Source organism: Oncorhynchus kisutch, unplaced genomic scaffold (genome assembly GCF_002021735.2).
Source record: "Oncorhynchus kisutch isolate 150728-3 unplaced genomic scaffold, Okis_V2 scaffold3885, whole genome shotgun sequence".
In the NCBI taxonomy this organism is placed as follows: domain Eukaryota; kingdom Metazoa; phylum Chordata; class Actinopteri; order Salmoniformes; family Salmonidae; genus Oncorhynchus; species Oncorhynchus kisutch.
This window is the reverse complement of record NW_022265830.1, coordinates 80,001-105,000: the sequence shown is the minus strand read 5'-3', so window position 1 is coordinate 105,000 and position 25,000 is coordinate 80,001. Positions and strand designations below refer to the sequence as shown.

The window sequence follows — 25,000 nt, the reverse complement described above, 5'->3', positions numbered from 1 at the left end:
GAGACCTGCCTCCTCTCACTGACCAGGTTAATATTATTATTATTATGGGGAAGGGAGACCTGCCTCCTCTCACTGACCAGGTTAATATTATTATTATTATGGGGAAGGGAGACCTGCCTCACTGACCAGGTTAATATTATTATTATTATGGGGAAGGGAGACCTGCCTCCTCTCACTGACCAGGTTAATATTATTATTATTATGGGGAAGGGAGACCTGCCTCCTCTCACTGACCAGGTTAATATTATTATTATTATGGGGAAGGGAGACCTGTCTCCTCTCACTGACCAGGTTAATATTATTATTATTATGGGGAAGGGAGACCTGCCTCCTCTCACTGACCAGGTTAATATTATTATTATTATGGGGAAGGGAGACCTGCCTCCTCTCACTGACCAGGTTAATATTATTATTATTATGGGGAAGGGAGACCTGTCTCCTCTCACTGACAAGGTTAATATTATTATTATTATGGGGAAGGGAGACCTGCCTCACTGACCAGGTTAATATTATTATTATTATGGGGAAGGGAGACCTGTCTCCTCTCACTGACCAGGTTAATATTATTATTATTATGGGGAAGGGAGACCTGCCTCCTCTCACTGACCAGGTTAATATTATTATTATTATGGGGAAGGGAGACCTGCCTCACTGACCAGGTTAATATTATTATTATTATGGGGAAGGGAGACCTGTCTCCTCTCACTGACCAGGTTAATATTATTATTATTATGGGGAAGGGAGACCAGTCTCCTCTCACTGACCAGGTTAATATTATTATTATTATGGGGAAGGGAGACCTGCCTCCTCTCACTGACCAGGTTAATATTATTATTATTATGGGGAAGGGAGACCTGCCTCCTCTCACTGACCAGGTTAATATTATTATTATTATGGGGAAGGGAGACCTGCCTCCTCTCACTGACCAGGTTAATATTATTATTATTATGGGGAAGGGAGACCTGTCTCCTCTCACTGACCAGGTTAATATTATTATTATTATGGGGAAGGGAGACCTGCCTCCTCTCACTGACCAGGTTAATATTATTATTATTATGGGGAAGGGAGACCTGCCTCCTCTCACTGACCAGGTTAATATTATTATTATTATGGGGAAGGGAGACCTGCCTCCTCTCACTGACCAGGTTAATATTATTATTATTATGGGGAAGGGAGACCTGCCTCCTCTCACTGACCAGGTTAATATTATTATTATTATGGGGAAGGGAGACCTGCCTCCTCTCACTGACCAGGTTAATATTATTATTATTATGGGGAAGGGAGACCTGCCTCCTCTCACTGACCAGGTTAATATTATTATTATTATGGGGAAGGGAGACCTGCCTCACTGACCAGGTTAATATTATTATTATTATGGGGAAGGGAGACCTGTCTCCTCTCACTGACCAGGTTAATATTATTATTATTATGGGGAAGGGAGACCTGCCTCCTCTCACTGACCAGGTTAATATTATTATTATTATGGGGAAGGGAGACCTGCCTCCTCTCACTGACCAGGTTAATATTATTATTATTATGGGGAAGGGAGACCTGCCTCCTCTCACTGACCAGGTTAATATTATTATTATTATGGGGAAGGGAGACCTGCCTCCTCTCACTGACCAGGTTAATATTATTATTATTATGGGGAAGGGAGACCTGCCTCCTCTCACTGACCAGGTTAATATTATTATTATTATGGGGAAGGGAGACCTGTCTCCTCTCACTGACCAGGTTAATATTATTATTATTATGGGGAAGGGAGACCTGTCTCCTCTCACTGACCAGGTTAATATTATTATTATTATGGGGAAGGGAGACCTGCCTCCTCTCACTGACCAGGTTAATATTATTATTATTATGGGGAAGGGAGACCTGCCTCCTCTCACTGACCAGGTTAATATTATTATTATTATGGGGAAGGGAGACCTGCCTCCTCTCACTGACCAGGTTAATATTATTATTATTATGGGGAAGGGAGACCTGCCTCCTCTCACTGACCAGGTTAATATTATTATTATTATGGGGAAGGGAGACCTGCCTCCTCTCACTGACCAGGTTAATATTATTATTATTATGGGGAAGGGAGACCTGTCTCCTCTCACTGACCAGGTTAATATTATTATTATTATGGGGAAGGGAGACCTGCCTCCTCTCACTGACCAGGTTAATATTATTATTATTATGGGGAAGGGAGACCTGTCTCCTCTCACTGACCAGGTTAATATTATTATTATTATGGGGAAGGGAGACCTGCCTCCTCTCACTGACCAGGTTAATATTATTATTATTATGGGGAAGGGAGACCTGCCTCCTCTCACTGACCAGGTTAATATTATTATTATTATGGGGAAGGGAGACCTGCCTCCTCTCACTGACCAGGTTAATATTATTATTATTATGGGGAAGGGAGACCTGCCTCCTCTCACTGACCAGGTTAATATTATTATTATTATGGGGAAGGGAGACCTGCCTCACTGACCAGGTTAATATTATTATTATTATGGGGAAGGGAGACCTGTCTCACTGACCAGGTTAATATTATTATTATTATGGGGAAGGGAGACCTGCCTCACTGACCAGGTTAATATTATTATTATTATGGGGAAGGGAGACCTGTCTCCTCTCACTGACCAGGTTAATATTATTATTATTATGGGGAAGGGAGACCTGTCTCCTCTCACTGACCAGGTTAATATTATTATTATTATGGGGAAGGGAGACCTGCCTCCTCTCACTGACCAGGTTAATATTATTATTATTATGGGGAAGGGAGACCTGTCTCCTCTCACTGACCAGGTTAATATTATTATTATTATGGGGAAGGGAGACCTGCCTCACTGACCAGGTTAATATTATTATTATTATGGGGAAGGGAGACCTGCCTCACTGACCAGGTTAATATTATTATTATTATGGGGAAGGGAGACCTGTCTCCTCTCACTGACCAGGTTAATATTATTATTATTATGGGGAAGGGAGACCTGCCTCACTGACCAGGTTAATATTATTATTATTATGGGGAAGGGAGACCTGCCTCACTGACCAGGTTAATATTATTATTATTATGGGGAAGGGAGACCTGCCTCCTCTCACTGACCAGGTTAATATTATTATTATTATGGGGAAGGGAGACCTGTCTCCTCTCACTGACCAGGTTAATATTATTATTATTATGGGGAAGGGAGACCTGTCTCACTGACCAGGTTAATATTATTATTATTATGGGGAAGGGAGACCTGCCTCCTCTCACTGACCAGGTTAATATTATTATTATTATGGGGAAGGGAGACCTGCCTCCTCTCACTGACCAGGTTAATATTATTATTATTATGGGGAAGGGAGACCTGTCTCCTCTCACTGACCAGGTTAATATTATTATTATTATGGGGAAGGGAGACCTGTCTCCTCTCACTGACCAGGTTAATATTATTATTATTATGGGGAAGGGAGACCTGCCTCCTCTCACTGACCAGGTTAATATTATTATTATTATGGGGAAGGGAGACCTGCCTCCCCTCACTGACCAGGTTAATATTATTATTATTATGGGGAAGGGAGACCTGTCTCCTCTCACTGACCAGGTTAATATTATTATTATTATGGGGAAGGGAGACCTGCCTCCTCTCACTGACCAGGTTAATATTATTATTATTATGGGGAAGGGAGACCTGCCTCCTCTCACTGACCAGGTTAATATTATTATTATTATGGGGAAGGGAGACCTGTCTCACTGACCAGGTTAATATTATTATTATTATGGGGAAGGGAGACCTGTCTCACTGACCAGGTTAATATTATTATTATTATGGGGAAGGGAGACCTGCCTCCTCTCACTGACCAGGTTAATATTATTATTATTATGGGGAAGGGAGACCTGCCTCCTCTCACTGACCAGGTTAATATTATTATTATTATGGGGAAGGGAGACCTGCCTCCTCTCACTGACCAGGTTAATATTATTATTATTATGGGGAAGGGAGACCTGCCTCCTCTCACTGACCAGGTTAATATTATTATTATTATGGGGAAGGGAGACCTGCCTCCTCTCACTGACCAGGTTAATATTATTATTATTATGGGGAAGGGAGACCTGCCTCCTCTCACTGACCAGGTTAATATTATTATTATTATGGGGAAGGGAGACCTGCCTCACTGACCAGGTTAATATTATTATTATTATGGGGAAGGGAGACCTGCCTCCTCTCACTGACCAGGTTAATATTATTATTATTATGGGGAAGGGAGACCTGCCTCACTGACCAGGTTAATATTATTATTATTATGGGGAAGGGAGACCTGTCTCACTGACCAGGTTAATATTATTATTATTATGGGGAAGGGAGACCTGCCTCCTCTCACTGACCAGGTTAATATTATTATTATTATGGGGAAGGGAGACCTGCCTCCTCTCACTGACCAGGTTAATATTATTATTATTATGGGGAAGGGAGACCTGCCTCCTCTCACTGACCAGGTTAATATTATTATTATTATGGGGAAGGGAGACCTGCCTCCTCTCACTGACCAGGTTAATATTATTATTATTATGGGGAAGGGAGACCTGCCTCCTCTCACTGACCAGGTTAATATTATTATTATTATGGGGAAGGGAGACCTGTCTCACTGACCAGGTTAATATTATTATTATTATGGGGAAGGGAGACCTGCCTCCTCTCACTGACCAGGTTAATATTATTATTATTATGGGGAAGGGAGACCTGTCTCCTCTAACTGACCAGGTTAATATTATTATTATTATGGGGAAGGAAGACCTGCCTCACTGACCAGGTTAATATTATTATTATTATGGGGAAGGGAGACCTGCCTCCTCTCACTGACCAGGTTAATATTATTATTATTATGGGGAAGGAAGACCTGCCTCACTGACCAGGTTAATATTATTATTATTATGGGGAAGGGAGACCTGCCTCACTGACCAGGTTAATATTATTATTATTATGGGGAAGGGAGACCTGCCTCCTCTCACTGACCAGGTTAATATTATTATTATTATGGGGAAGGGAGACCTGCCTCCTCTCACTGACCAGGTTAATATTATTATTATTATGGGGAAGGGAGACCTGTCTCCTCTCACTGACCAGGTTAATATTATTATTATTATGGGGAAGGGAGACCTGCCTCCCCTCACTGACCAGGTTAATATTATTATTATTATGGGGAAGGGAGACCTGTCTCCTCTCACTGACCAGGTTAATATTATTATTATTATGGGGAAGGGAGACCTGCCTCCTCTCACTGACCAGGTTAATATTATTATTATTATGGGGAAGGGAGACCTGTCTCCTCTCACTGACCAGGTTAATATTATTATTATTATGGGGAAGGGAGACCTGCCTCCTCTCACTGACCAGGTTAATATTATTATTATTATGGGGAAGGGAGACCTGCCTCACTGACCAGGTTAATATTATTATTATTATGGGGAAGGGAGACCTGCCTCACTGACCAGGTTAATATTATTATTATTATGGGGAAGGGAGACCTGCCTCCTCTCACTGACCAGGTTAATATTATTATTATTATGGGGAAGGGAGACCTGCCTCCTCTCACTTACCAGGTTAATATTATTATTATTATGGGGAAGGGAGACCTGCCTCACTGACCAGGTTAATATTATTATTATTATGGGGAAGGGAGACCTGCCTCCTCTCACTGACCAGGTTAATATTATTATTATTATGGGGAAGGGAGACCTGCCTCCTCTCACTGACCAGGTTAATATTATTATTATTATGGGGAAGGGAGACCTGCCTCACTGACCAGGTTAATATTATTATTATTATGGGGAAGGGAGACCTGTCTCACTGACCAGGTTAATATTATTATTATTATGGGGAAGGGAGACCTGCCTCACTGACCAGGTTAATATTATTATTATTATGGGGAAGGGAGACCTGTCTCCTCTCACTGACCAGGTTAATATTATTATTATTATGGGGAAGGGAGACCTGCCTCCTCTCACTGACCAGGTTAATATTATTATTATTATGGGGAAGGGAGACCTGCCTCCTCTCACTGACCAGGTTAATATTATTATTATTATGGGGAAGGGAGACCTGCCTCACTGACCAGGTTAATATTATTATTATTATGGGGAAGGGAGACCTGCCTCACTGACCAGGTTAATATTATTATTATTATGGGGAAGGGAGACCTGCCTCACTGACCAGGTTAATATTATTATTATTATGGGGAAGGGAGACCTGCCTCCTCTCACTGACCAGGTTAATATTATTATTATTATGGGGAAGGGAGACCTGCCTCACTGACCAGGTTAATATTATTATTATTATGGGGAAGGGAGACCTGCCTCACTGACCAGGTTAATATTATTATTATTATGGGGAAGGGAGACCTGCCTCCTCTCACTGACCAGGTTAATATTATTATTATTATGGGGAAGGGAGACCTGCCTCCTCTCACTGACCAGGTTAATATTATTATTATTATGGGGAAGGGAGACCTGCCTCCTCTCACTGACCAGGTTAATATTATTATTATTATGGGGAAGGGAGACCTGCCTCCTCTCACTGACCAGGTTAATATTATTATTATTATGGGGAAGGGAGACCTGCCTCCTCTCACTGACCAGGTTAATATTATTATTATTATGGGGAAGGGAGACCTGCCTCACTGACCAGGTTAATATTATTATTATTATGGGGAAGGGAGACCTGCCTCCTCTCACTGACCAGGTTAATATTATTATTATTATGGGGAAGGGAGACCTGCCTCACTGACCAGGTTAATATTATTATTATTATGGGGAAGGGAGACCTGTCTCACTGACCAGGTTAATATTATTATTATGGGGAAGGGAGACCTGCCTCACTGACCAGGTTAATATTATTATTATTATGGGGAAGGGAGACCTGCCTCCTCTCACTGACCAGGTTAATATTATTATTATTATGGGGAAGGGAGACCTGTCTCACTGACCAGGTTAATATTATTATTATTATGGGGAAGGGAGACCTGCCTCCTCTCACTGACCAGGTTAATATTATTATTATTATGGGGAAGGGAGACCTGCCTCCTCTCACTGACCAGGTTAATATTATTATTATTATGGGGAAGGGAGACCTGCCTCCTCTCACTGACCAGGTTAATATTATTATTATTATGGGGAAGGGAGACCTGCCTCACTGACCAGGTTAATATTATTATTATTATGGGGAAGGGAGACCTGTCTCCTCTCACTGACCAGGTTAATATTATTATTATTATGGGGAAGGGAGACCTGCCTCCTCTCACTGACCAGGTTAATATTATTATTATTATGGGGAAGGGAGACCTGCCTCCTCTCACTGACAAGGTTAATATTATTATTATTATGGGGAAGGGAGACCTGCCTCCTCTCACTGACCAGGTTAATATTATTATTATTATGGGGAAGGGAGACCTGCCTCCTCTCACTGACCAGGTTAATATTATTATTATTATGGGGAAGGGAGACCTGCCTCCTCTCACTGACCAGGTTAATATTATTATTATTATGGGGAAGGGAGACCTGCCTCCCCTCACTGACCAGGTTAATATTATTATTATTATGGGGAAGGGAGACCTGCCTCCTCTCACTGACCAGGTTAATATTATTATTATTATGGGGAAGGGAGACCTGTCTCACTGACCAGGTTAATATTATTATTATTATGGGGAAGGGAGACCTGCCTCCTCTCACTGACCAGGTTAATATTATTATTATTATGGGGAAGGGAGACCTGCCTCCTCTCACTGACCAGGTTAATATTATTATTATTATGGGGAAGGGAGACCTGCCTCCTCTCACTGACCAGGTTAATATTATTATTATTATGGGGAAGGGAGACCTGTCTCCTCTCACTGACCAGGTTAATATTATTATTATTATGGGGAAGGGAGACCTGCCTCCTCTCACTGACCAGGTTAATATTATTATTATTATGGGGAAGGGAGACCTGCCTCCTCTCACTGACCAGGTTAATATTATTATTATTATGGGGAAGGGAGACCTGCCTCACTGACCAGGTTAATATTATTATTATTATGGGGAAGGGAGACCTGCCTCACTGACCAGGTTAATATTATTATTATTATGGGGAAGGGAGACCTGTCTCCTCTCACTGACCAGGTTAATATTATTATTATTATGGGGAAGGGAGACCTGCCTCCTCTCACTGACCAGGTTAATATTATTATTATTATGGGGAAGGGAGACCTGCCTCCTCTCACTGACCAGGTTAATATTATTATTATTATGGGGAAGGGAGACCTGTCTCACTGACCAGGTTAATATTATTATTATTATGGGGAAGGGAGACCTGCCTCACTGACCAGGTTAATATTATTATTATTATGGGGAAGGGAGACCTGCCTCCTCTCACTGACCAGGTTAATATTATTATTATTATGGGGAAGGGAGACCTGCCTCCTCTCACTGACCAGGTTAATATTATTATTATTATGGGGAAGGGAGACCTGCCTCACTGACCAGGTTAATATTATTATTATTATGGGGAAGGGAGACCTGCCTCCTCTCACTGACCAGGTTAATGTTATTATTATTATGGGGAAGGGAGACCTGCCTCCTCTCACTGACCAGGTTAATATTATTATTATTATGGGGAAGGGAGACCTGCCTCCTCTCACTGACCAGGTTAATATTATTATTATTATGGGGAAGGGAGACCTGCCTCCCCTCACTGACCAGGTTAATATTATTATTATTATGGGGAAGGGAGACCTGTCTCCTCTCACTGACCAGGTTAATATTATTATTATTATGGGGAAGGGAGACCTGTCTCCTCTCACTGACCAGGTTAATATTATTATTATTATGGGGAAGGGAGACCTGTCTCCTCTCACTGACCAGGTTAATATTATTATTATTATGGGGAAGGGAGACCTGCCTCCTCTCACTGACCAGGTTAATATTATTATTATTATGGGGAAGGGAGACCTGCCTCCTCTCACTGACCAGGTTAATATTATTATTATTATGGGGAAGGGAGACCTGTCTCCTCTCACTGACCAGGTTAATATTATTATTATTATGGGGAAGGGAGACCTGCCTCCTCTCACTGACCAGGTTAATATTATTATTATTATGGGGAAGGAAGACCTGCCTCACTGACCAGGTTAATATTATTATTATTATGGGGAAGGGAGACCTGCCTCCTCTCACTGACCAGGTTAATATTATTATTATTATGGGGAAGGGAGACCTGCCTCCTCTCACTGACCAGGTTAATATTATTATTATTATGGGGAAGGGAGACCTGTCTCACTGACCAGGTTAATATTATTATTATTATGGGGAAGGGAGACCTGCCTCCTCTCACTGACCAGGTTAATATTATTATTATTATGGGGAAGGGAGACCTGCCTCCTCTCACTGACCAGGTTAATATTATTATTATTATGGGGAAGGGAGACCTGCCTCCTCTCACTGACCAGGTTAATATTATTATTATTATGGGGAAGGGAGACCTGCCTCCTCTCACTGACCAGGTTAATATTATTATTATTATGGGGAAGGGAGACCTGCCTCCTCTCACTGACCAGGTTAATATTATTATTATTATGGGGAAGGGAGACCTGTCTCACTGACCAGGTTAATATTATTATTATTATGGGGAAGGGAGACCTGCCTCCTCTCACTGACCAGGTTAATATTATTATTATTATGGGGAAGGGAGACCTGTCTCCTCTCACTGACCAGGTTAATATTATTATTATTATGGGGAAGGAAGACCTGCCTCACTGACCAGGTTAATATTATTATTATTATGGGGAAGGGAGACCTGCCTCCTCTCACTGACCAGGTTAATATTATTATTATTATGGGGAAGGAAGACCTGCCTCACTGACCAGGTTAATATTATTATTATTATGGGGAAGGGAGACCTGCCTCACTGACCAGGTTAATATTATTATTATTATGGGGAAGGGAGACCTGCCTCCTCTCACTGACCAGGTTAATATTATTATTATTATGGGGAAGGGAGACCTGCCTCCTCTCACTGACCAGGTTAATATTATTATTATTATGGGGAAGGGAGACCTGCCTCCTCTCACTGACCAGGTTAATATTATTATTATTATGGGGAAGGGAGACCTGCCTCCTCTCACTGACCAGGTTAATATTATTATTATTATGGGGAAGGGAGTCCTGCCTCACTGACCAGGTTAATATTATTATTATTATGGGGAAGGGAGACCTGCCTCCTCTCACTGACCAGGTTAATATTATTATTATTATGGGGAAGGGAGTCCTGCCTCACTGACCAGGTTAATATTATTATTATTATGGGGAAGGGAGACCTGCCTCACTGACCAGGTTAATATTATTATTATTATGGGGAAGGGAGACCTGTCTCCTCTCACTGACCAGGTTAATATTATTATTATTATGGGGAAGGGAGACCTGCCTCCCCTCACTGACCAGGTTAATATTATTATTATTATGGGGAAGGGAGACCTGTCTCCTCTCACTGACCAGGTTAATATTATTATTATTATGGGGAAGGGAGACCTGCCTCCTCTCACTGACCAGGTTAATATTATTATTATTATGGGGAAGGGAGACCTGCCTCCTCTCACTGACCAGGTTAATATTATTATTATTATGGGGAAGGGAGACCTGTCTCCTCTCACTGACCAGGTTAATATTATTATTATTATGGGGAAGGGAGACCTGCCTCCTCTCACTGACCAGGTTAATATTATTATTATTATGGGGAAGGGAGACCTGCCTCACTGACCAGGTTAATATTATTATTATTATGGGGAAGGGAGACCTGTCTCCTCTCACTGACCAGGTTAATATTATTATTATTATGGGGAAGGGAGACCTGCCTCCTCTCACTGACCAGGTTAATATTATTATTATTATGGGGAAGGGAGACCTGCCTCACTGACCAGGTTAATATTATTATTATTATGGGGAAGGGAGACCTGCCTCCTCTCACTGACCAGGTTAATATTATTATTATTATGTGGAAGGGAGACCTGCCTCCTCTCACTGACCAGGTTAATATTATTATTATTATGGGGAAGGGAGACCTGCCTCACTGACCAGGTTAATATTATTATTATTATGGGGAAGGGAGACCTGCCTCCTCTCACTGACCAGGTTAATATTATTATTATTATGGGGAAGGGAGACCTGCCTCCTCTCACTGACCAGGTTAATATTATTATTATTATGGGGAAGGGAGACCTGCCTCACTGACCAGGTTAATATTATTATTATTATGGGGAAGGGAGACCTGTCTCACTGACCAGGTTAATATTATTATTATTATGGGGAAGGGAGACCTGCCTCACTGACCAGGTTAATATTATTATTATTATGGGGAAGGGAGACCTGTCTCCTCTCACTGACCAGGTTAATATTATTATTATTATGGGGAAGGGAGACCTGCCTCCTCTCACTGACCAGGTTAATATTATTATTATTATGGGGAAGGGAGACCTGCCTCCTCTCACTGACCAGGTTAATATTATTATTATTATGGGGAAGGGAGACCTGCCTCCTCTCACTGACCAGGTTAATATTATTATTATTATGGGGAAGGGAGACCTGCCTCCTCTCACTGACCAGGTTAATATTATTATTATTATGGGGAAGGGAGACCTGCCTCCTCTCACTGACCAGGTTAATATTATTATTATTATGGGGAAGGGAGACCTGCCTCACTGACCAGGTTAATATTATTATTATTATGGGGAAGGGAGACCTGTCTCCTCTCACTGACCAGGTTAATATTATTATTATTATGGGGAAGGGAGACCTGCCTCCTCTCACTGACCAGGTTAATATTATTATTATTATGGGGAAGGGAGACCTGCCTCCTCTCACTGACCAGGTTAATATTATTATTATTATGGGGAAGGGAGACCTGCCTCCTCTCACTGACCAGGTTAATATTATTATTATTATGGGGAAGGGAGACCTGCCTCACTGACCAGGTTAATATTATTATTATTATGGGGAAGGGAGACCTGCCTCACTGACCAGGTTAATATTATTATTATTATGGGGAAGGGAGACCTGCCTCCTCTCACTGACCAGGTTAATATTATTATTATTATGGGGAAGGGAGACCTGCCTCCTCTCACTGACCAGGTTAATATTATTATTATTATGGGGAAGGGAGACCTGCCTCCTCTCACTGACCAGGTTAATATTATTATTATTATGGGGAAGGGAGACCTGCCTCACTGACCAGGTTAATATTATTATTATTATGGGGAAGGGAGACCTGTCTCACTGACCAGGTTAATATTATTATTATGGGGAAGGGAGACCTGCCTCACTGACCAGGTTAATATTATTATTATTATGGGGAAGGGAGACCTGCCTCCTCTCACTGACCAGGTTAATATTATTATTATTATGGGGAAGGGAGACCTGTCTCACTGACCAGGTTAATATTATTATTATTATGGGGAAGGGAGACCTGCCTCCTCTCACTGACCAGGTTAATATTATTATTATTATGGGGAAGGGAGACCTGCCTCCTCTCACTGACCAGGTTAATATTATTATTATTATGGGGAAGGGAGACCTGCCTCCTCTCACTGACCAGGTTAATATTATTATTATTATGGGGAAGGGAGACCTGCCTCACTGACCAGGTTAATATTATTATTATTATGGGGAAGGGAGACCTGCCTCCTCTCACTGACAAGGTTAATATTATTATTATTATGGGGAAGGGAGACCTGCCTCCTCTCACTGACCAGGTTAATATTATTATTATTATGGGGAAGGGAGACCTGCCTCCTCTCACTGACAAGGTTAATATTATTATTATTATGGGGAAGGGAGACCTGCCTCCTCTCACTGACCAGGTTAATATTATTATTATTATGGGGAAGGGAGACCTGCCTCCTCTCACTGACCAGGTTAATATTATTATTATTATGGGGAAGGGAGACCTGCCTCCTCTCACTGACCAGGTTAATATTATTATTATTATGGGGAAGGGAGACCTGCCTCCCCTCACTGACCAGGTTAATATTATTATTATTATGGGGAAGGGAGACCTGCCTCCTCTCACTGACCAGGTTAATATTATTATTATTATGGGGAAGGGAGACCTGCCTCCTCTCACTGACCAGGTTAATATTATTATTATTATGGGGAAGGGAGACCTGCCTCCTCTCACTGACCAGGTTAATATTATTATTATTATGGGGAAGGGAGACCTGCCTCCTCTCACTGACCAGGTTAATATTATTATTATTATGGGGAAGGGAGACCTGCCTCCTCTCACTGACCAGGTTAATATTATTATTATTATGGGGAAGGGAGACCTGCCTCACTGACCAGGTTAATATTATTATTATTATGGGGAAGGGAGACCTGCCTCACTGACCAGGTTAATATTATTATTATTATGGGGAAGGGAGACCTGTCTCCTCTCACTGACCAGGTTAATATTATTATTATTATGGGGAAGGGAGACCTGCCTCCTCTCACTGACCAGGTTAATATTATTATTATTATGGGGAAGGGAGACCTGCCTCCTCTCACTGACCAGGTTAATATTATTATTATTATGGGGAAGGGAGACCTGCCTCCTCTCACTGACCAGGTTAATATTATTATTATTATGGGGAAGGGAGACCTGCCTCCTCTCACTGACCAGGTTAATATTATTATTATTATGGGGAAGGGAGACCTGCCTCCTCTCACTGACCAGGTTAATATTATTATTATTATGGGGAAGGGAGACCTGCCTCCTCTCACTGACCAGGTTAATATTATTATTATTATGGGGAAGGGAGACCTGCCTCACTGACCAGGTTAATATTATTATTATTATGGGGAAGGGAGACCTGCCTCACTGACCAGGTTAATATTATTATTATTATGGGGAAGGGAGACCTGTCTCCTCTCACTGACCAGGTTAATATTATTATTATTATGGGGAAGGGAGACCTGCCTCCTCTCACTGACCAGGTTAATATTATTATTATTATGGGGAAGGGAGACCTGCCTCCTCTCACTGACCAGGTTAATATTATTATTATTATGGGGAAGGGAGACCTGTCTCACTGACCAGGTTAATATTATTATTATTATGGGGAAGGGAGACCTGCCTCCTCTCACTGACCAGGTTAATGTTATTATTATTATGGGGAAGGGAGACCTGCCTCCTCTCACTGACCAGGTTAATATTGTTATTATTATGGGGAAGGGAGACCTGCCTCCTCTCACTGACCAGGTTAATATTATTATTATTATGGGGAAGGGAGACCTGTCTCCTCTCACTGACCAGGTTAATATTATTATTATTATGGGGAAGGGAGACCTGTCTCACTGACCAGGTTAATATTGTTGTTATGGGGAAGGGAGACCTGTCTCACTGACCAGGTTAATATTGTTGTTATGGGGAAGGGAGACCTGTCTCACTGACAAGGTTAATATTGTTGTTATGGGGAAGGGAGACCTGTCTCACTGACCAGGTTAATATTGTTGTTATGGGGAAGGGATACCTGTCAGTAGACTGCTGAACAGCTTCTACCCCCAAAACAGTAGACTGTTGAACAGCTTCTACCCCCGAAACAGTAGACTGCTGAACAGCTTCTACCCCCAAAACAGTAGACTGCTGAACAGCTTCTACCCCCAAAACAGTAGACTGCTGAACAGCTTCTACCCCCAAAACAGTAGACTGCTGAACAGCTCCTACCCCCAAAAACAGTAGACTGCTGAACAGCTTCTACCCCCAAAACTGTAGACTGCTGAACAGCTCCTACCCCCAAAACTGTAGACTGCTGAACAGCTCCTACCCCCAAAACAGTAGACTGCTGAACAGCTTCTACCCCCAAAACAGTAGACTGCTGAACAGCTTCTACCCCCGAAACAGTAGACTGCTGAACAGCTCCTACCCCCAAAACTGTAGACTGCTGAACAGCTTCTACCCCCAAAACAGTAGACTGCTGAACAGCTTCTACCCCCAAAACAGTAGACTGCTGAACAGCTTCTACCCCCAAAACAGTAGACTGCTGAACAGCTTCTACCCCCAAAACAGTAGACTGCTGAACAGCTTCTACCCCCAAAACAGTAGACTGCTGAACAGCTTCTACCCCCATAACAGAAGCTACCGCACGTTGCCGTGGTTACATCTAAAATCACAAAGGACCTGTAACACATCAAAAGCCAACCGCACGTTGCCGTGGTTACGTCACAACAGAAGGGTAACAAGCTGTTTGACGTTGTTCTCTTTTTTTCAAAGGGGCGTGGTCGCTACATCCTGGTCATCTACGAGAGTCTGTTGAAGTACGCCCACACTGACCCCTGGAACAGACAGCTGCTACACCAGGTACAGACACACTGACTCCTGGAACAGACAGCTGCTACACCAGGTACAGACACACTGACTCCTGGAACAGACAGCTGATACACCAGGAACAGACACACTGACCCCTGGAATAGACACACTGACCCCTGGAACAGACACACTGACCCCTTGAACAGACAGCTGCTACACCAGGTACAGACACACTGACCCCTGGAACAGACAGTTGTTACTCCAGGTACAGACACACTGACCCCTGGAACAGACACACTGACCCCTGGAACAGACAGTTGTTACTCCAGGTACAGACACACTGACCACTGGAACAGACACACTGGCCCCTGGTACAGACACACTGACCCCAGGAACAGACACACTGACCCCTGGAACAGACAGCTGCTACACCAGGTACAGACACACTGACCCCTGGAACAAACAGCTGTTACACCAGGTACAGACACACTGACCCCTGGTACAGACACACTGACCCCAGGTACAGACACACTGACCCCTGGAACAGACACACTAACCCCTGGAACAGACAGCTGTTACACCAGGTACAGACACACTGACCCCTGGAACAGACAGCTGATACACCAGGAACAGACACACTGACCCCTGGTACAGACAGCTGATATACCAGGAACAGACACACTGACCCCTGGAATAGACAGCTGTTACACCAGGTACAGACACACTGACCCCTGGAACAGACACACTGACCCCTGGAACAGACACACTGACCCCTGGAACAGACAGCTGTTACACAAGGTACAGGCATACTGACCCCTGGAAAAGACAGCTGTTACACCAGGTACAGACACACTGACCCCTGGAAAAGACAGCTGTTACACCAGGTACAGACACACTGACCCCTGGAACAGACACACTGACCCCTGGAAAAGACACACTGACTCCTGGAACAGACACACTGACCCCTGGAACAGATGCACTGACCCCTGGAACAGACAGCTGATACACTAGGTACAGATACACTGACCCCTGGAACAGACACACTGACCCCTGGAACAGACAGCTGCTACACCAGGTACAGACACACTGACTCCTGGAACAGACATCTGTTACACCAGGTACAGAAACACTGACCCCTGGTACAGACACACTGACCCCTGGTACAGACACACTGACCCCAGGTACAGACGCACTGACCCCTGGAACAGACACACTGACCCCTGGAACAGACACACTGACCCCTGGAACAGACACACTGACCCCAGGTACAGCCAGCTGCTACACCAGGTACAGACACACTGACCCCTGGAACAGACAACTGTTACACCAGGTACAGACACACTGACCCCTGGAACAGACACACTGACCCCTGGAACAGACAGCTGTTACACCAGGTACAGACACACTGACCCCTGGAACACACACACTGACCCCTGGAACAGACACACTGACCCCTGGAACAGACAGCTGATACACCAGGTACAGACACACTGACCCCTGGAACAGACACAATGACCCCTGGAACAGACAGCTGATACACCAGGAACAGACACACTGACCCCTGGAACAGACACACTGACCCCTGGAACAGACAGCTGTTACACCAGGAACATACACACTGACCCCTGGAACAGACACACTGACCCCTGGAACACACACACTGACCACTGGAACAGACAGCTGTTACACCAGGAACAGACACACTGACCCCTGGAACAGACACACTGACCCCTGGAACAGACACACTGACCCCTGGAACAGACACACTGACCCCTGGAACAGACAACTGTTACACCAGGTACAGACACACTGACCCCTGGAACAGACACACTGACCCCTGGAACAGACAGCTGTTACACCAGGTACAGACACACTGACCCCTGGAACACACACACTGACCCCTGGAACAGACACACTGACCCCTGGAACAGACAGCTGATACACCAGGTACAGACACACTGACCCCTGGAACAGACACAATGACCCCTGGAACAGACAGCTGATACACCAGGAACAGACACACTGACCCCTGGAACAGACACACTGACCCCTGGAACAGACAGCTGTTACACCAGGAACATACACACTGACCCCTGGAACAGACACACTGACCCCTGGAACACACACACTGACCACTGGAACAGACAGCTGTTACACCAGGAACAGACACACTGACCCCTGGAACAGACACACTGACCCCTGGAACAGACACACTGACCCCTGGAACAGACAGCTGATACACCAGGAACAGACACACTGACCCCTGGAACAGACACACTGACCCCTGGAACAGACAGCTGTTACACCAGGTACAGACACACTGACCCCTGGAACAGATACACTGACCCCTGGAACAGACACACTGACCCCTGGAACAGACACACTGACCCCTGGAACAGACAGCTGATATACCAGGAACAGACACACTGACCCCTGGAACAGACACACTGACCCCTGGCACAGACAGCTGTTACACCAGGTACATACACACTGACCCCTGGAACAGACACACTGACCCCTGGAACAGACACACTGACCCCTGGAACACACACACTGACCCCTGGTACAGACAGCTGATATACCAGGAACATTAACTAACATTAACTAACATTAGTCTGGTTGTCAGCTAACATTAACTAGCATTAACTAACATTAACTAGCGTTAACTAACATTAACTAACGTTCGTCTGGTTGTCAGCTAACATTCACTAATGTTCGTCTGGTTGTCAGCTAACATTCACTAACATTAACTAACGTTCGTCTGGTTGTCAGCTAACATTAACTAACTTTCGTCTGGTTGTCAGCTAACATTAACTAACGTTCGTCTGGTTGTCAGCTAACATTAACTAACATTAACTAACATTAACTAACGTTCGTCTGGTTGTCAGCTAACATTAACTAACATTCGTCTGGTTGTCAGCTAACATTAACTAACGTTCGTCTGGTTGTCAGCTAACATTAACTAACGTTCGTCTGGTTGTCAGCTAACATTAACTAACGTTTGTCTGGTTGTCAGCTAACATTAACTAACGTTTGTATGGTTGTCATCTAACGTTCACTAACGTTCGTCTGGTTGTCAGCTGCCTCTTTCCAAATGTTGTCCCTTGTTGTCCCCCAGTACTGTCTCCGTTATCGAGTCGGCATCATCACCTTCCACAGAGCCAATCAGAACTCTCCGCCCCTGCTGAATCTCCGGGGTCTTCCCCTGCTGCTACGGACCAATCAGGCGCTCCGAGACGCCTCTGTGATGTCACGTTCGCCCCTCCTCCACCTGACGCGGGCTGAGACGGACCGTGGACCACTCCCTGGTGATGACTGGACCACATTCTCCTCCAACCACTCCTCCTACCAGGCTGTTGTCCAGGCACGGCCCAGGGAGGGAGGCCCCGGAGTGGGCAGCGGAGATAATCCAGTCCCTGGTTTCAGTCGGGGCCTACGGGCTACGGTGGTGTTGGATGCGGGGCTTTTTGACGGTGTTCAGAGGGTCATCTTTGGACACGGCCTGGGCTACTGGCTACACAGGCTCCTACTGGTGGACGCTATCACTTACCTCACGGACAGGAAGTTGTCGTTGGGGCTAGAGCGTCACATCCTGGTGGATATAGACGACATCTTTGTTGGGAAGGAAGGAACACGCATGAACACCAAGGATGTTAAGGTAGGAGGAAACAGGGGGGGGGGGGGGGGGCTCCATGAACACCAAGGATGTTAAGGTAGGAGGAAACAGGGGGGGGGCTCCATGAACACCAAGGATGTTAAGGTAGGAGGAAACAGTGGGGGGGGCTCCATGAACACCAAGGATGTTAAGGTAGGAGGAAACAAAGGGGGGGGGGGGGGCTCCATGAACACCAAGGATGTTAAGGTAGGAGGAAACAGGGGGGGGGGGGGGGGGCTCCATGAACACCAAGGATGTTAAGGTAGGAGGAAACAGTGGGGGGGGCTCCATGAACACCAAGGATGTTAAGGTAGGAGGAAACAGGGGGGGGGGGCTCCATGAACACCAAGGATGTTAAGGTAGGAGGAAACAGGAGGGGGGGGGGGCTCCATGAACACCAAGGATGTTAAGGTAGGAGGAAACAGGAGGGGGGGGGGCTCCATGAACACCAAGGATGTTAAGGTAGGAGGAAACAGGGGGGGGGGGGCTCCATGAACACCAAGGATGTTAAGGTAGGAGGAAACAGTGGGGGGGGGGGCTCCATGAACACCAAGGATGTTAAGGTAGGAGGAAACAGGGGGGGGGGGCTCCATGAACACCAAGGATGTTAAGGTAGGAGGAAACAGTGGGGGGGGGGGGGGGGGCTCCATGAACACCAAGGATGTTAAGGTAGGAGGAAACAGGAGGGGGGGGTCCAAACGGTGCAGTGTGTCTGAGATTAGACCAGGGCCTTTTGTTTGGCTCACTGCAGTGTGTATTAGTGTGTGTGACAGGGGAGAGGTGTGTGTGTGTGTGTGTGTGTGTGTGTGTGTGTGTGTGTGTGTGTGTGTGTGTGTGTGTGTGTGTGTGTGTGTGTGTGTGTGTGTGTGTGTGTGTGTGTGTGTGACAGGGGAGAGGTGTGTGTGTGTGTGACAGGGGAGAGGTGTGTGTGTGTGTGTGTGCGACAGGGGAGAGGTGTGTTGCTCTGCAGTGTGTCTGAGATTAGACCAGGGCCTTTTGCTTGGCTAACTGCATTGATTCTGACACCACACAGCCTGCACTCTGGGGAGAAAGGTGTGTGTGTGTGTGTGTGTGTGCTTTGTGTGTTTGCTTAGCTCTGTAGATTAGAATGTCACTACCTGTCAGTGTTTGACATTTTTCCTATAATGCATCAGAAATATGACCTGAACATCTAGGACCTTGGAGAGGGGGGGGGGAGAGGAGGTGAGGGAGGGAGGGGGGAACAGACACAGAGAGAGGAGGGGAGGGGGACAGATACAGAGAGAGAAGGAGAGATTATACTAGCCTGCCCAACACCTCAGACAGAGGGAGAAGAAGGAGAGAAGGAGAGAAGGTAGAGAGAGTTAGAGGGGACAGGAAAGAAAGGAGATGGGGAAAGGGGGAATGTCTGAAAAGGGTAGAGATTGAAAGAGATACAGAAAGAGAGAGAGAGAGATGAGGACAGATGGAGAGAGAAAGAGAGACAGACTGAGAGATAGAGAGAGAGATGGGGATAGATGGAGAGAGGAGAGAGAGATGGGGATAGATGGAGAGAGGAGAGACAGACTGAGAGAAAGAGAGAGAGATGGGGATAGATGGAGAGAGGAGAGACAGACTGAGAGATAGAGAGAGAGATGGGGATAGATGGAGAGAGGAGAGACAGACTGAGAGAAACAGAGAGAGAGACAGGGATAGATGGAGAGAGGAGAGACAGACTGAGAGAAAGAGAGAGCGATGGGGATAGATGGAGAGAGGAGAGAAAGGGGAGGAGAGAAAGAGAGAGAGATGGGGATAGATGGAGACAGACTGAGAGAAAGAGACAAGAGACGGGGATAGATGGAGAGAGGAGAGACAGACTGAGAGAAAGAGACAAGAGACGGGGATAGATGTAGAGAGGAGAGACAGACTAAGAGAAAGAGAGCGAGATGGGGATAGATGGAGAGAGGAGAGACAGACTGAGAGAAAGAGACAAGAGACGGGGATAGATGGAGAGAGGAGAGACAGACTGAGAGATAGAGAGAGAGACAGGGATAGATGGAGAGAGGAGAGACAGACTGAGAGATAGAGAGAGAGATGGGGATAGATGGAGAGAGGAGAGAGAGACTGAGAGAAAGAGAGAGAGATGGGGATAGATGGAGAGAGGAGAGACAGACTGAGAGAAAGAGAGAGAGACAGGGATAGATGGAGAGAGGAGAGACAGACTGAGAGAAAGAGAGAGAGATGGGGATAGATGGAGAGAGGAGAGACAGACTGAGAGAAAGAGAGAGAGACGGGGATAGATGGAGAGAGGAGAGACAGACTGAGAGAAAGAGACAAGAGACGGGGATAGATGGAGAGAGGAGAGACAGACTGAGAGAAAGAGACAAGAGGCGGGGATAGATGGAGAGAGGAGAGACAGACTGAGAGAAAGAGAGAGAGATGGGGATAGATGGAGAGAGGAGAGACAGACTGAGAGAAAGAGACAAGAGACGGGGATAGATGGAGAGAGGAGAGACAGACTGAGAGAAAGAGACAAGAGACGGGGCTAGATGGAGAGAGGAGAGACAGACTGAGAGAAAGAGAGAGAGATGGGGATAGATGGAGAGAGGAGAGACAGACTGAGAGAAAGAGACAAGAGACGGGGATAGATGGAGAGAGGAGAGACAGACTGAGAGAAAGAGACAAGAGACGGGGATAGATGGAGAGAGGAGAGACAGACTGAGAGAAAGAGACAAGAGACGGGTATAGATGGAGAGAGGAGAGACAGACTGAGAGAAAGAGACAAGAGACGGGGATAGATGGAGAGAGGAGAGACAGACTGAGAGAAAGAGACAAGAGACGGGGATAGATGGAGAGAGGAGAGACAGACTGAGAGAATGAGAGAGAGACGGGGATAGATGGAGAGGGGAGAGACAGACTGAGAGAAAGAGACAAGAGACGGGGATAGATGGAGAGAGGAGAGACAGACTGAGAGAATGAGAGAGAGACGGGGATAGATGGAGAGAGGAGAGACAGACTGAGAGAAAGAGAGAGAGATGGGGATAGATGGAGAGAGGAGAGACAGACTGAGAGAATGAGAGAGAGACGGGGATAGATGGAGAGAGGAGAGACAGACTGAGAGAAAGAGAGAGAGATGGGGATAGATGGAGAGAGGAGAGACAGACTGAGAGAAAGAGAGAGAGAGAGAGGGGAGAGAGAGAGAGAGAGGGGAGAGAGAGAGATAGAGAGAGATGAGAGACAGACTGAGAGAAAGAGAGAGAGATGGGGATAGATGGAGAGAGGAGAGACAGACTGAGAGAAAGAGAGAGAGATGGGGATAGATGGAGAGAGGAGAGACAGACTGAGAAAAAGAGAGAGAGATGGGGATAGATGGAGAGAGGAGAGACAGACTGAGAGAAAGAGACAAGAGACGGGGATAGATGGAGAGAGGAGAGACAGACTGAGAGACGGGGATAGATGGAGAGAGGAGAGACAGACTGAGAGACGGGGATAGATGGAGAGAGGAGAGACAGACTGAGAAAAAGAGACAAGAGACGGGGATAGATGGAGAGAGGAGAGACAGACTGAGAGAAAGAGACAAGAGATGGGGATAGATGGAGAGAGGAGAGACAGACTGAGAGAAAGAGAATGATACAGCCATTCATTCCTGATGTATCAGCCTTCCTTTAAAATAAAACAGTTGTCTTCAGAGAGATTGAGAGAAGTATGGAAGTAGAGGGGGAGGAGAAATATGGGGGAGAGGGAAATGGAATGAGAGGGGAAGGAGAATGAGAGAGATGGAGGAAGAGAGAAGAGAGAGGGGGGAGAGAGAAAGGGGAGAGGGGGGAGAGAGAGAAGAGAGGGAAGAGGAGGGAAGGGGAAAGAGAGAGGAGAGAAAGGGGAAGAGAGAGAGGAGAAGAAAGGGGGGAGAGAGAAGAGAGGAGAGAGGAGGGAAGGGGAAAGAGAGAGGAGAGAAAGGAGAGAGGGGGAGAGAGAGAAGAGAGGGGAGAGGAGGCAAGGGGAAAGAGAGAGGAGAGAAAGGGAAGGGGAGAGAAGAGAAGAGGGGGGAATGAGAGAGATGAGAGAGGAGAGGAGAGGGGAGAGGAGGGAAGGGGAAAGAGAGAGGAGAGAAAGGAGAAAGAGAGAGGAGAGAGAGGAGAGAGAGGGGAGAGGAGGGAAGGGGAAAGAGAGAGGAGAGAAAGGGGAAAGAGAGAGGAGAGAGAGGAGAGAGAGGAGGGAAGGGGAAAGAGATAGGAGAAAAAGGGGAAAGAGAGAGGAGAGAGGAGGGAAGGGGAAAGAGAGAGGAGAGAAAGGAGAGAGGAGAGAGATGAGAAAGAGGAGAGAGATGAGAGAGAGGGGAGAGGAGAGGAGGGAAGGGGAAAGAGATAGGAGAAAAAGGGGAAAGAGAGAGGACACCCAAATCTAACTGCCTGATATTCTTTTTTTATTATTTCAAATGTAACCTTTATTTAACTATGCATATTATTGGTATCATTTGAAAGGAAACACTTTGAAGTTTGTGGAAATGTAAAATGAATGTAGGAGAATGTAACACATGAGATCTAACACACTCAGACATTTAGAACACCCAGACATTTAGAACACCCAGACATTTAGAACACCCAGACATTTAGAACACCCAGACATTTAGAACATCCAGACATTTAGAACACCCAGACATTTAGAACAGCCAGACATTTAGAACACCCAGACATTTAGAACACCGAGACATTTAGAACACTCAAACATTTAGAACACCCGGACATTTAGAACACCCGGACATATAGAACACCCGGACATTTAGAACACTCATGACATTTAGAACACTTAGACATTTAGAACACTCAGACATTTAGAACACTCAGAACATTTAGAAGAGATCATATAACAAATCTAACAAAACTCTCTCTCTCTTTCTCCAGGCCCTCCTGGACACCCAGAACCAGCTGAGATCTCAAATCACCAACTTCACCTTTAATCTGGGCTTCTCTGGAAAGTTCTACCATACAGGTACAGTACAATGTTACAATGTTCATATTAAGGACAGTAATTATATAGAGACAGTAACCAGTCATATAACTACTGTCAGAACCAGTCATATAACTACTGTCAGAACCAGTCATATAACTACTGACAGAACCAGTCATATAACTACTGTCAGAACCAGTCATATAACTACTGTCAGAACCAGTCATATAACTACTGTCAGAACCAGTCATATAACTACTGTCAGAACCAGTCATATAACTACTGACAGTACCAGTCATATAACTACTGTCAGAACCAGTCATATAACTACTGTCAGAACCAGTCATATAACTACTGTCAGAACCAGTCATATAACTACTGTCAGAACCAGTCATATAACTACTGACAGTACCAGTCATATAACTACTGTCAGAACCAGTCATATAACTACTGTCAGAACCAGTCATATAACTACTGTCAGAACCAGTCATATAACTACTGACAGAACCAGTCATATAACTACTGACAGAACCAGTCATATAACTACTGTCAGAACCTGTCAGAACCAGTCAGAACCAGTTATATAACTACTGTCAGAACCAGTCATATAACTACTGTCAGAACCAGTCATATAACTACTGTCAGAACCTGTCAGAACCAGTCAGAACCAGTTATATAACTACTGTCAGAACCAGTCATATAACTACTGTCAGAACCTGTCAGAACCAGTCAGAACCAGTTATATAACTACTGTCAGAACCAGTCATATAACTACTGTCAGAACCAGTCATATAACTACTGTCAGAACCTGTCAGAACCAGTCAGAACCAGTTATATAACTACTGACAGAACCAGTCATATAACTACTGTCAGAACCAGTCATATAACTACTGTCAGAACCAGTCATATAACTACTGTCAGAACCAGTCACATAACTACTGACAGTACCAGTCATATAACTACTGTCAGAACCAGTCATATAACTACTGTCAGAACCAGTCATATAACTACTGACAGAACCAGTCATATAACTACTGACAGAACCAGTCATATAACTACTGTCAGAACCTGTCAGAACCAGTCAGAACCAGTCATATAACTACTGTCAGAACCAGTCACATAACTACTGACAGTACCAGTCATATAACTACTG

At 45.0% G+C, this 25,000-nt stretch overlaps 1 protein-coding gene across 1 annotated transcript in view; it reads left to right on the top strand.

Annotated features, from left to right (window-relative positions):
* The window catches only part of LOC116372070 (bifunctional heparan sulfate N-deacetylase/N-sulfotransferase 4), a 75,110-nt gene that overhangs the window by 1,043 nt on the left and 49,067 nt on the right, over positions 1–25,000 (top strand). Inside the window, exons 3-6 of the mRNA XM_031821148.1 lie at positions 1–26; positions 15,252–15,338; positions 18,406–18,945; positions 23,802–23,889. The exon at positions 1–26 is cut by the window's left edge and continues 232 nt beyond it. Coding sequence (XP_031677008.1) covers positions 1–26; positions 15,252–15,338; positions 18,406–18,945; positions 23,802–23,889 — 741 coding nt within the window. The remainder of the gene's footprint in view (positions 27–15,251; positions 15,339–18,405; positions 18,946–23,801; positions 23,890–25,000) is intronic.